The sequence below is a fragment of the Cetorhinus maximus genome, chromosome 31 (genome assembly GCF_964194155.1).
Source record: "Cetorhinus maximus chromosome 31, sCetMax3.hap1.1, whole genome shotgun sequence".
Taxonomy (NCBI): Eukaryota; Metazoa; Chordata; class Chondrichthyes; order Lamniformes; family Cetorhinidae; genus Cetorhinus; species Cetorhinus maximus.
This window is the reverse complement of record NC_135909.1, coordinates 4,809,469-4,823,363: the sequence shown is the minus strand read 5'-3', so window position 1 is coordinate 4,823,363 and position 13,895 is coordinate 4,809,469. Positions and strand designations below refer to the sequence as shown.

At 57.5% G+C, this 13,895-nt stretch overlaps 2 protein-coding genes across 2 annotated transcripts in view; both read right to left on the bottom strand.

Annotated features, from left to right (window-relative positions):
* The window catches only part of nrxn2b (neurexin 2b), a 1,731,499-nt gene that overhangs the window by 903,419 nt on the left and 814,185 nt on the right, over positions 1-13,895 (bottom strand). The window lies entirely within an intron of this gene.
* LOC144670204 (uncharacterized) overlaps positions 1-13,895 on the bottom strand; it is a 242,057-nt gene that overhangs the window by 52,209 nt on the left and 175,953 nt on the right. Inside the window, 5 exon segments of the mRNA XM_078532690.1 lie at positions 2,053-2,100; positions 2,217-2,245; positions 2,343-2,442; positions 8,099-8,180; positions 11,516-11,574. Coding sequence (XP_078388816.1) covers positions 2,053-2,100; positions 2,217-2,245; positions 2,343-2,442; positions 8,099-8,180; positions 11,516-11,574 — 318 coding nt within the window.

The following is a 13,895-nucleotide window of genomic DNA, read 5'->3' as shown; positions in this document are numbered from 1 at the left end:
AACCTGGAGAGGGACTGGAACCTGGAGAGGGACTGGATCCTGGAGTGGGACTGGAACCTGGAGTGGGACTGGAACCTGGAGTGGGACTGGAAACTGGAGTGGGACTGGAAGCTGGAGAGGGACTGGAACCTGGAGTGGGCCAGGAAGCTGGAGTGAGACTGGGACCTGGAGTGAGACTGGAACCTGAAGTGAGACTGGAACCTGGAGTGAGACTGGAACCTGGAGTTGCACTGGAACCTGGAGCGGCACTGGAACCTGGAGTGGGACTGGAACCTGGAGTGGGACTGGAACCTGGAGTGGGACTGGAACCTGGAGTGGAACTGGAATGAGGAGTGAGACTGGTATCCGGAGTGGGACTGGAACCCGGAGAGGGACTGGAACCTGGAGTGGGTCTGGAACTGGAGTGGGACTGGAACCCGGAGTGGGACTGGAACCTGGAGTGGGAGTGGAACCTGGAGTGAGACGGGAACCTGGAGTGAGACGGGAACCTGCAGTGGGACTGGAACGTGGAGTGGGACTGGAACGTGGAGTGGGACTGGAACCTGGAGTGAGACTGAAAGCTGGAGTGGGACTGGAACCTGGAGAGGGATTGGAACCTGGAGAGAGACTGGAAGCTGGAGTGGGACTGTAACCTGGAGTGAGACTGGAACCTGGAGTGAGACTAAAACCTGGAGTTGTGCTGGAACCTGGAGTGGGACTGGAACCTGGAGTGAGACTGGAACCTGGAGTGGGACTGGAACCTGGAGTGGACTGGAACCTGGAGTGGGACTGGAACCTGGAGTGAGACTGGAACCTGGAGTGTGATTGGAACCTGGAGAGGGACCGTAAGCTGGAGTGGGATTCGAACCTGGATTGAGAGTCGAACCTGGAGTGGGACTGGAACCTGGAGTGGGACTGGAACCTGGAGTGAGACTGGAACCTGGAGTGGGACTGGAACCTGGAGTGGGACTGGAACCTTAAGTGAGACTGGAACCTGGAGTGAGTCTGGAACCTGGAGAGGGACTGGAACCTGGAATGGGAATGGAACCTGGAGTGGGACTGGAACCTGGAGTGAGAATGGAACCTGGAGAGGGACGGGAACCTGGAGTTACACTGGAACATGGAGTGAGACTGGAACCTGGAGTGGGACTGGAACCTGAAGTATCACTGGAACCTGGAGTGAGACTGGAACCTGGAGTGAGACTGGAACCTGGAGTGGGAGTCGAAGCTGGAGTTGGAGTCGAACCTGGAGTCAGACACGAACCTGGAGTGGGACTGGAACCTGGAGTGGGACTGGAACCTGGAATGGGAATGGAACCTGGAGTGGGACTGTAAGCTGGAGTGAGACTGGAACCTGGAGTGAGACTTGAACCTGGAGTGGGACTGGAACCTGGAGTGAGACTGGAAGCTGGAGAGGGACGGGAACCTGGAGTGTGACTGGAACCTGGAGTGGGACTGGAACCAGGAGTGAGACAGGAACCTGGAGTGGGAGTCGAACGTGGAGTGGGAGTCGAACCTGGAGTGAGACACGAACCTGGAGTGGGACTGGAACCTGGAGTGGGACTGGAAACTGAAGTATCACTGGAACCTGGAGTGAGACTGGAACCTGGAGTGAGACTGGAACCTGGAGTGGGAGTCGAACATGGAGTTGGAATCGAACCTGGAGTCAGACACGAACCTGGAGTGGGACTGGAACCTGGAGTGGGACTGGAACCTGGAGCGGGACTGGAACCTGGAGCGGGAGTAAAAACCTAGAGTGGGAGTCGAACCTGGAGTGGGACTGGAAGCTGGATTGGGAGTCGAACCTGGAGTGAGACTGGAACCTGGAGTACGACTGGAACCTTAAGTGGGACTGGAACCTGGAGTGAGTCTGGAACCTGGAGAGAGACTGGAACGTGGAGAGGGACTGGAACCTGGAGTGGGACTGGAACCTGGAGTTAGAATGGAACCTGGAGAGGGACTGGAACCTGGAGTGAGACTGGAACCTGGATCGGGACTGGAACCTGGAGAGGGACTGGAACCTGGAGTGAGAGTGGAACCTAGAGTGGGAGTCGAACCTGGAGTGGGAGTCGAACCAGGAGTGAGACACGAACCTGGAGTGGGACTGGAACCTGGAGAGTGACTGGAACCTGGAGTGAGACTGGAACCTGGAATGAGACTGGAACCTGGAGTGAGACTGGAACCTGGAGTGGAAGTCGATCCTGGAGTGGGAGTCGAACCTGGAGTCAGACACGAACGTGGAGTGCGACTGGAACCTGGAGTGGGACTGGAACATGGAGAGGCACTGGAACCAGGTGTGGGACTGGAAGCTGGAGTGCGACTGGAACCTGGAGTGGGACTGGAACATGGAGTGGGAGTCGAACCTGGACTCGGACTGGAACCTGGTGAGGGAATGGAAGATGGAGTGGTACTGGAACCTGGAGTGGGACTGGAACCTGGAGTGGGACTCGAAACTCGAGTGGGACTGGAACCTGGAGTGGGACTGGAACCTGGAATGAGACTGGAACCTGGAGTGGAACTGGAACCTGGAATGGGACTGGAACCTGGATTGAGACTGGAACCTGGAGTGCGACTGGAACCTGGAGTGGGATTGGAACTGGAGTGGGACTGGAACCTGGAGTGTGACTGGAAACTGGAGTGCGCCTGGAACCTGGAGTGGGACTGGAACCTGGAGTGAGACTGGAACCGAGAGTGGGACTGGAACCTGGAGTGGGACTGGAACGAGGAGAGGGACTGGAAGCTGGAGTGGGACTGGAACCTGGAGTGGGACTGGAACGAGGAGAGGGACTGGAACCTGGAGTGGGACTGGAACCTGGAGTGGAACTGGAACCTGGAGTGGGACCGGAACCTGGAGTGGGAGTCGAAACTGGACTCGGACTGGAACCTGGCGAGGGACAGGAACCTGGAGTGGGACTCGAACCTGGAGTGGGACTGGAACCTGGAGTGGGACTGGAACCTGGAGTGGGACTCGAACTTCGAGTGGGACTGGAACCTGGAGTGGGACTGGAACCTGGAGTGAGACTGGAACCTGGAATGAGACTGGAACCTGGAGTGGGACTGGAACCTGGAGTGAGACTGGATCCTGGAGTGGGACTGGAACCTGGAGTGGGATTGGAACTGGAGTGGGACTGGAACCTGGAGTGGGACTGGAACCTGGAGTGAGACTCGAAACTGGAGTGAGACTGGCATCTGGAGTGGGACTGGAACCTGGAGTGAGACTGGAACCTGGAGAGGGACTGGAACCTGTAGTGGGACTGGAACCTGGAGTACGACTGGAACCTGGAGTGGGACTGGAACCTGGAGTGGGGCTGGAAACTGGAGTGGGGATGGAACCTGGAGAGGGACTGGAATCTGGAGTGAGACTGGAATCTGGAGAGGGACAGGAACCTGGAGTGAGGCTGGAACCTGGAGTGGGCCAGGAACGTGGAGTTTGACTGTGAACTGGAGTGAGAATGGAACCTGGATTGGGACTGGAACCTGGAGTGAGACTGGAACCTGGAGTGGGACTGGAACCAGGATTGAGACTGGAACCTGGAGTGGGACTGGAACCTGGAGTGGGACTGGAACCTGGAGAGGGATTGGAGCCTGGAGTGTGACTGGAACCTGGATAGGGACTGAAACCTGGAGTGGGACTGGAACCAGGAGAGGGACTGGAACCAGGAGTTGGACTGGAACCTGGAGTGAGACTGGAACCTGGAGTGAGAGTGGAAACCGGAGTGGGACTGGAACCTGGAGTGAGACAGGAACCTGGAGAGGGACTGGAACCTGGAGAGGGACTGGAACCTGGAGTGGGACTGGAACCTGGAGTGGGACTGGAACCTGGAGTGGGACTGGAAACTGGAGTGGGACTGGAAGCTGGAGAGGGACTGGAACCTGGAGTGAGACTGGAACCTGGAGTGGGCCAGGAAGCTGGAGTGAGACTGGAACCAGAAGTGAGACTGGAACCTGGAGTGAGAATGGAATCAGGAGTGGGACTGGAACCTGGAGTGAGACTGGAACCTGGAGTGGGCCAGGAAGCTGGAGTGAGACTGGGACCTGGAGTGAGTTTGGAACCTGAAGTGAGACTGGAACCTGGAGTGAGACTGGAACCTGGAGTTGCACTGGAACCTGGAGTGGCACTGGAACCTGGAGTGGGACTGGAACCTGGAGTGGGACTGGAACCTGGAGTGGAACTGGAACGAGGAGTGAGACTGGTATCCGGAGTGGGACTGGAACCCGGAGAGGGACTGGAACCTGGAGTGGGTCTGGAACCGGAGTGGGACTGGAACCCGGAGTGGGACTGGAACCTGGAGTGGGAGTGGAACCTGGAGTGAGACGGGAACCTGGAGTGAGACGGGAACCTGGAGTGGGACTGGAACGTGGAGTGGGACTGGAACGTGGAGTGGGACTGGAACCTGGAGTGAGACTGGAAGCTGGAGTGGGACTGGAACCTGGAGAGGGATTGGAACCTGGAGAGAGACTGGAAGCTGGAGTGGGACTGGAACCTGGAGTGAGACTGGAACCTGGAGTGAAACTGGAACCTGGAGTGGGACTGGAACCTGGAGTGAGACTGGAAACTGGAGAGGGACTGGAACCTGGAGTGAGACTGGAAACTGGAGAGGGACTGGAACCTGGAGTGGGACTGGAAACTGAAGTAAGACTGGAACCTGGAGTGGGACTTGGACCTGGAGTGGGACTGGAACCTGCGGTTGGACTGGAACCTGGAGTGAGCCTGGAATCTTGAGTGAGACTGGAACCTGGAGTGGGCAAGGAACCTGGAGTAAGACTGGAACCTGGAGTGGGACTGGAACCTGGAGTGGGACTGGAACCTGGAATGGGAATGGAACCTGGAGTGCGACTGGAACCTGGAGTGAGACTGGAACCTGGAGAGGGACTGGAAACTGGAGTGAGACTGGAACCTGGAGTGAGACTGGAACCTGGAGTGGGACTGGAACCTGGAGTGAGACTGGAAGCTGGAGAGGGACTGGAACCTGGAGTGAGACTGGAACCTGGAGTGGGACTGGAACCTGGAGTGATACTGGAACCTGGAGTGGGAGTCGAACGTGGAGTGGGAGTCTAAGCTGGAGTGAGACACGAACCTGGATTGGGACTTGAACCTGGAGTGGGACTGGAACCTGAAGTATCACTGGAACCTGGAGTGAGACTGGAACCTGGAGTGAGACTTGAACCTGGAGTGGGAGTCGAACCTGGAGTTGGAGTCGAACCTGGAGTCAGACACGAACATGGAGTGGGACAGGAACCTGGAGTGGGACTGGAACCTGGAGTGAGACTAAAACCTGGACTGGTGCTGGAACCTGGAGTGGGACTGGAACCTGGAGTGCGACTGGAACCTGGAGTGGGACTGGAACCTGGAGTGAGACTGGAACCTGGAGAGGGACGTTAATCTGGAGTGGGAGTCGAACCTGGAGTGAGAGTCAAACCTGGAGTGGGACTGGAAACTGGAGTGGGACTGGAACCTTAAGTGGGACTGGAACCTGGAGTGAGTGTGGAACCTGGACTGGGACTGGAACCTGGAGTGAGACTGGAACCTGGAGAGGGACTGGAACCTGGAGTGAGACTGGAAGCTGGAGTGGGACTGGAACCTGGAGAGGGATTGGAACCTGGAGAGAGACTGGAAGCTGGAGTGGGACTGGAACCTGGAGTGAGACTGGAACCTGGAGTGAAACTGGAACCTGGAGTGGGACTGGAACCTGGAGTGAGACTGGAAACTGGAGAGGGACTGGAACCTGGAGTGAGACTGGAAACTGGAGAGGGACTGGAACCTGGAGTGGGACTGGAAACTGAAGTAAGACTGGAACCTGGAGTGGGACTTGGACCTGGAGTGGGACTGGAACCTGCGGTTGGACTGGAACCTGGAGTGAGCCTGGAATCTTGAGTGAGACTGGAACCTGGAGTGGGCAAGGAACCTGGAGTAAGACTGGAACCTGGAGTGGGACTGGAACCTGGAGTGGGACTGGAACCTGGAATGGGAATGGAACCTGGAGTGCGACTGGAACCTGGAGTGAGACTGGAACCTGGAGAGGGACTGGAAACTGGAGTGAGACTGGAACCTGGAGTGAGACTGGAACCTGGAGTGGGACTGGAACCTGGAGTGAGACTGGAAGCTGGAGAGGGACTGGAACCTGGAGTGAGACTGGAACCTGGAGTGGGACTGGAACCTGGAGTGATACTGGAACCTGGAGTGGGAGTCGAACGTGGAGTGGGAGTCTAAGCTGGAGTGAGACACGAACCTGGATTGGGACTTGAACCTGGAGTGGGACTGGAACCTGAAGTATCACTGGAACCTGGAGTGAGACTGGAACCTGGAGTGAGACTTGAACCTGGAGTGGGAGTCGAACCTGGAGTTGGAGTCGAACCTGGAGTCAGACACGAACATGGAGTGGGACAGGAACCTGGAGTGGGACTGGAACCTGGAGTGAGACTAAAACCTGGACTGGTGCTGGAACCTGGAGTGGGACTGGAACCTGGAGTGCGACTGGAACCTGGAGTGGGACTGGAACCTGGAGTGAGACTGGAACCTGGAGAGGGACGTTAATCTGGAGTGGGAGTCGAACCTGGAGTGAGAGTCAAACCTGGAGTGGGACTGGAAACTGGAGTGGGACTGGAACCTTAAGTGGGACTGGAACCTGGAGTGAGTGTGGAACCTGGACTGGGACTGGAACCTGGAGTGAGACTGGAACCTGGAGAGGGACTGGAACCTGGAGTGGGACTGGAACCTGGAGAGTGACTGGAACCTGGAGTGAGACTGGAACCTGGAGTGAGACTGGAACCTGGAGTGGAAGTCGAACATGGAGTGGGAGTCGAACCTGGAGTCAGACACGAACGTGGAGTGGGACTGTGAACTGGAGTGAGACAGGAACCTGAAGTGGGACTGGAACCTGGAGTGAGACTGGAACCTGGAGTGGGACTGGAACCTGGAGTGAGACTGGAACCTGGAGTGGGACTGGAACCTGGAGTAGGACTGGAACCTGGAGAGGGATTGGAGCCTGGAGTGTGACTGGAACCTGGAGTGGGACTGGAACCAGGAGAGGGACTGGAACCAGGAGTTGGACTGGAACCTGGAGTGAGACTGGAACCTGGAGTGAGACTGGAAGCGGGAGTGGGACTGGAAATTGGAGTGAGACTGGAACCTGGAGAGGGACTGGAACCTGGAGTGGGACTGGAACCTGGAATGAGACACGAACCTCGAGTGGGACTGGAACCTGCAGTGGAACTGGAACCAGGAGTGAGACTGGAATCCGGAGTGGCACTGGAACCCGGAGAGCGACTGGAAACCGGAGTGGGACTGGAACCTGGGGTGGGTCTGGAACCTGGAGTGAGAAGGGAGCCTGGAGTGAGACTGGAACCTGGAGTGGCACTGAAACCTGAATGGGACTGGAACCTGGAATGAGCAAGGAACCTGGAGTGGGACTGGAACCTGGAGTGGGACTGGAACCTGGAGTGGGACTGGAACCTGGAATGAGACACGAACCTGGAGTGGAACTGGAACCTGGAGTGGGACTGGAACCTGGAGTGGGACTGGAACCTGGAGTGAGAGTCGAATCTGGAGAGGGACTGGAACCTGGAGTGGGTTTGGAAACTGGAGTGAGACTGGAACCTGGAGTGAGACTGGAACCTGGAGTGGGACTGGAACCTGGAGTGAGACTGGAACCTGAAGTGGGCCAGGAAGCTGGAGTGAGACTGGGACCTGGAGTGGGACTGGAACCTGGAGTGGGACTGGAACCTGGAGTGAGACTGGAACCTGAAGTGGGCCAGGAAGCTGGAGTGGGACTGGAACCTGGAGTGGGACTGGAACCTGGAGTGAGACTGGAACCTGGAGTGGGACTGGAACCTGGAGAGGGAGCTGGAACCTGGAGAAAGACTCGAACCTGTAGTGAGACTGGAACCTGGAGTGGGACTGGACCCTGGAGTGAGACTGGAACCTGGAGTGAGACTGGAACATGGAGTGGGAGTGGAAACTGGAGTGAGACTGGAACCTGGATTGAGACTGGAACCTGGAGTGAGACTGGAACCTGGAGTGGGACTGGAACCTGGAGTGAGACTGGAACCTGGAGTGGGACTGGAACCAGGAGTGGGAGTCGACCTGGAGAGGGAGTCGCTCCGGGAGTGAGACACTAACCTGGAGGGAGACTGGCTCCTGGAGTAGGACTGGAACCTGGAGTGAGATATGAGCCTGGAGATGGACTGTAACCTGGAGTGGACTGGAACCTGGAGAGGGACTGGAACCTGGAGAGGGACTAGAACCTGGAGAGGGACTGGAACCTGGAGTGGGACTGGAACCTGGAGTGGGACTGGAACCTGGAGTCGGACCGGAACCTGGAGTGAGACTGGAACCTGGAAAATGACTGGAACCTGGAGTGGGACTGGAAACTGGAATGGGACTGGAACCTGGAGTGGGACTGGAACCTGGAGAGGGACTGGAACCAGGTGTGGGACTGGAAGCTGGAGTGCGACTGGAACCTGGAGTGGGACTGGAACATGGAGAGGGAATGGAACCTGGAGTGGGACTGGAACCTGGAGTGGAACTGGAACCTGGAGTGGGACTGGAACCTGGAGTGGGAGTCGAACCTGGACTCGGACTGGAACCTGGTGAGGGAATGGAAGATGGAGTGGTACTGGAACCTGGAGTGGGACTCGATACTCGAGTGGGACTGGAACCTGGAGTGGGACTGGAACCTGGAATGAGACTGGAACCTGGAGTGGAACTGGAACCTGGAATGGGACTGGAACCTGGATTGTGACTGGAACCTGGAGTGCGACTGGAACCTGGAGTGGGATTGGAACTGGAGTGGGACTGGAATCTGGAGTGGGACTGGAACGAGGAGAGGGACTGGAAGCTGGAGTGGGACTGGAACCTGGAGTGGGACTGGAACCTGGAGTGCGCCTGGAACCAGGGGTGGGACTGGAACCTGGAGTGAGACTGGAACCTGGAGTGGGACTGGAATCTGGAGTGGGACTGGAACGAGGAGAGGGACTGGAAGCTGGAGTGGGACTGGAACCTGGAGTGGGACTGGACCCTGGAGAGGGACTGGAACCTGGAGTGGGACTGGAACCTGGAGTGGAACTGGAACCTGGAGTGGGACCGGAACCTGGAGTGGGAGTCGAAACTGGACTCGGACTGGAACCTGGCGAGGGACTGGAACCTGGAGTGGGACTCGAACCTGGAGTGGGACTGGAACCTGGAGTGGGACTGGAACCTGGAGTGGGACTCGAACTTCGAGTGGGACTGGAACCTGGAGTGGGACTGGAACCTGGAGTGAGACTGGAACCTGGAATGAGACTGGAACCTGGAGTGGGACTGGAACCTGGACTGATACTGGAACCTGGAGTGGGACTGGAACCTGGAGTGGGATTGGAACTGGAGTGGGACTGGAACCTGGAGTGGGACTGGAACCTGGAGTGAGACTGGAAACTGGAGTGAGACTGGAATCTGAAATGGGACTGGAACCTGGAGTGAGACTGGAACCTGGAGAGGGACTGGAACCTGGAGTCGGACTGGAACCTGGAGTACGACTGGAACCTGGAGTGGGACTGGAACCTGGAGTGGGGCTGGAAATTGGAGTGGGGATGGAACCTGGAGAGGGACTGGAACCTGGAGTGAGACTGGAATCTGGAGTGGGACTGGAACCTGGAGTGAGGCTGGAACCTGGAATGGGACTGGAACCTGGAGTGAGACTGGAACCTGGAGTGGGACTGGAACACGGATTGAGACTGGAACCTGGAGTGGGACTGGAACCTGGAGTGGGACTGGAACCTGGAGAGGGATTGGAGCCTGGAGTGTGACTGGAACCTGAATAGGGACTGAAACCTGGAGTGGGACTGGTACCAGGAGAGGGACTGGAACCAGGAGTTGGACTGGAAGCTGGAGTGAGACTTGAACCTGGAGTGAGACTGGAAGCTGGAGTGGGACTGGAACCTGGAGTGAGACTGGAACCTGGAGAGGGACTGGAACCTGGAGAAGGACTGGAACCTGGAGTGGGACTGGAACCTGGAGTGGGACTGGAACCTGGAGTGGGACTGGAAACTGGAGTGGGACTGGAACCTGGAGAGGGACTGGAACCTGGAGTGAGACTGGAACCTGGAGTGGGCCAGGAAGCTGGAGTGAGACTGGGACCTGGAGTGAGACTGGAACCTGAAGTGAGACTGTAACCTGGAGTGAGACTGGAACCTGGAGTTGCACTGGAACCTGGAGTGGGACTGGAACCTGGAGTGGGACTGGAACCTGGAGTGGGACTGGAACCTGGAGTGGAACTGGAACGAGGAGTGAGACTGGTTTCCGGAGTGGGACTGGAACCCGGAGAGGGACTGGAACCTGGAGTGGGTCTGGAACCCGGAGTGGGATTGGAACCCGGAGTGGGACTTGAACCTGGAGTGGGACTGGAACCTGGAGTGAGACGGGAACCTGGAGTGGGACTGGAACGTGGAGTGGGACTGGAACATGGATTGGGACTGGAACCTGGAGTGAGACTGGAAGCTGGAGTGGGACTGTAACCTGGAGCGGGATTGGAACCTGGAGAGAGACTGGAAGCTGGAGTGGGACTAGAACCTGGAGTGAGACTGGAACCTGGAGTGAAACTGGAACCTGGAGTGGGACTGGAACCTGGAGTGAGACTGGAAACTGGAGAGGGACTGGAACCTGGAGTGGGACTGGAAACTGAAGTAAGACTGGAACCTGGAGTGGGACTTGGACCTGGAGTGGGACTGGAACCTGCGGTTGGCCTGGAACCTGGATTGAGCCTGGAATCTTCAGTGAGACTGGAACCTGGAGTGGGCAAGGAACCTGGAGTAAGACTGGAACCTGGAGTGGCACTGGAACCTGGATTGGGACTGGAACCTGGAGTGGGACTGGAACCTGGAATGGGAATGGAACCTGGAGTGGGACTGGAACCTGGAGTGAGACTGGAACCTGGAGAGGGACTGGAACCTGGAGTGAGAATGGAACCTGGAGTGAGACTGGAACCTGGAGTGGGACTGGAACCTGGAGTGAGACTGGAAGCTGGAGAGGGACTGAAACCTGGAGTGAGACTGGAACCTGGAGTGGGACTGGAAACTGGAGTGAGACTGGAACCTGGAGTGGGAGTCGAACGTGGAGTGGGAGTCTAACCTGGAGTGAGACTTGAACCTGGAGTGGGACTGGCACCTGGAGTGGGACTGGAACCTGAAGTATCACTGGAACCTGGAGTGAGACTGGAACCTGGAGTGAGACTTGAACCTGGAGTGGGAGTCGAACCTGGAGTTTTAGTCGAACCTGGAGTCAGACACGAACATGGAGTGGGACTGAAACCTGGAGTGGGACTGGAACCTGGAGTGAGACTGGAGCCTGGAGTGGGACTGGAACCTGGAGTGAGACTGGAACCTGAAGTGGGCCAGGAAGCTGGAGTGAGACTGGGACCTGGAGTGGGACTGGAACCTGGAGTGGGACTGGAACCTGGAGTGAGACTGGAACCTGAAGTGGGCCAGGAAGCTGGAGTGGGACTGGAACCTGGAGTGGGACTGGAACCTGGAGTGAGACTGGAACCTGGAGTGGGACTGGAACCTGGAGAGGGAGCTGGAACCTGGAGAAAGACTCGAACCTGTAGTGAGACTGGAACCTGGAGTGGGACTGGACCCTGGAGTGAGACTGGAACCTGGAGTGAGACTGGAACATGGAGTGGGAGTGGAAACTGGAGTGAGACTGGAACCTGGATTGAGACTGGAACCTGGAGTGAGACTGGAACCTGGAGTGGGACTGGAACCTGGAGTGAGACTGGAACCTGGAGTGGGACTGGAACCAGGAGTGGGAGTCGACCTGGAGAGGGAGTCGCTCCGGGAGTGAGACACTAACCTGGAGGGAGACTGGCTCCTGGAGTAGGACTGGAACCTGGAGTGAGATATGAGCCTGGAGATGGACTGTAACCTGGAGTGGACTGGAACCTGGAGAGGGACTGGAACCTGGAGAGGGACTAGAACCTGGAGAGGGACTGGAACCTGGAGTGGGACTGGAACCTGGAGTGGGACTGGAACCTGGAGTCGGACCGGAACCTGGAGTGAGACTGGAACCTGGAAAATGACTGGAACCTGGAGTGGGACTGGAAACTGGAATGGGACTGGAACCTGGAGTGGGACTGGAACCTGGAGAGGGACTGGAACCAGGTGTGGGACTGGAAGCTGGAGTGCGACTGGAACCTGGAGTGGGACTGGAACATGGAGAGGGAATGGAACCTGGAGTGGGACTGGAACCTGGAGTGGAACTGGAACCTGGAGTGGGACTGGAACCTGGAGTGGGAGTCGAACCTGGACTCGGACTGGAACCTGGTGAGGGAATGGAAGATGGAGTGGTACTGGAACCTGGAGTGGGACTCGATACTCGAGTGGGACTGGAACCTGGAGTGGGACTGGAACCTGGAATGAGACTGGAACCTGGAGTGGAACTGGAACCTGGAATGGGACTGGAACCTGGATTGTGACTGGAACCTGGAGTGCGACTGGAACCTGGAGTGGGACTGGAACCTGGAGTGAGACTGGAACCTGGAGTGGGACTGGAATCTGGAGTGGGACTGGAACGAGGAGAGGGACTGGAAGCTGGAGTGGGACTGGAACCTGGAGTGGGACTGGACCCTGGAGAGGGACTGGAACCTGGAGTGGGACTGGAACCTGGAGTGGAACTGGAACCTGGAGTGGGACCGGAACCTGGAGTGGTAGTCGAAACTGGACTCGGACTGGAACCTGGCGAGGGACTGGAACCTGGAGTGGGACTCGAACCTGGAGTGGGACTGGAACCTGGAGTGGGACTGGAACCTGGAGTGGGACTCGAACTTCGAGTGGGACTGGAACCTGGAGTGGGACTGGAACCTGGAGTGAGACTGGAACCTGGAATGAGACTGGAACCTGGACTGATACTGGAACCTGGAGTGGGACTGGAACCTGGAGTGGGATTGGAACTGGAGTGGGACTGGAACCTGGAGTGGGACTGGAACCTGGAGTGAGACTGGAAACTGGAGTGAGACTGGAATCTGAAATGGGACTGGAACCTGGAGTGAGACTGGAACCTGGAGAGGGACTGGAACCTGGAGTCGGACTGGAACCTGGAGTACGACTGGAACCTGGAGTGGGACTGGAACCTGGAGTGGGGCTGGAAATTGGAGTGGGGATGGAACCTGGAGAGGGACTGGAACCTGGAGTGAGACTGGAATCTGGAGTGGGACTGGAACCTGGAGTGAGGCTGGAACCTGGAATGGGCCAGGAACGTGGAGTTTGACTGTGAACTGGAGTGAGACTGGAACCTGGATTGGGACTGGAACCTGGAGTGAGACTGGAACCTGGAGTGGGACTGGAACACGGATTGAGACTGGAACCTGGAGTGGGACTGGAACCTGGAGTGGGACTGGAACCTGGAGAGGGATTGGAGCCTGGAGTGTGACTGGAACCTGGATAGGGACTGAAACCTGGAGTGGGACTGGTACCAGGAGAGGGACTGGAACCAGGAGTTGGACTGGAAGCTGGAGTGAGACTTGAACCTGGAGTGAGACTGGAAGCTGGAGTGGGACTGGAACCTAAAGTGAGACTGGAACCTGGAGAGGGACTGCAACCTGGAGAAGGACTGGAACCTGGAGTGGGACTGGAACCTGGAGTGGGACTGGAACCTGGAGTGGGACTGGAAACTGGAGTGGGACTGGAACCTGGAGAGGGACTGGAACCTGGACTGAGACTGGAACCTGGAGTGGGCCAGGAAGCTGGAGTGAGACTGGGACCTGGAGTGAGACTGGAACCTGAAGTGAGACTGTAACCTGGAGTGAGACTGGAACCTGGAGTTGCACTGGAACCTGGAGTGGGACTGGAACCTGGAGTGGGACTGGAACCTGGAGTGGGACTGGAACCTGGAGTGGAACTGGAACGAGGAGTGAGACTGGTATCCGGAGTGGGACTGGAACCCGGAG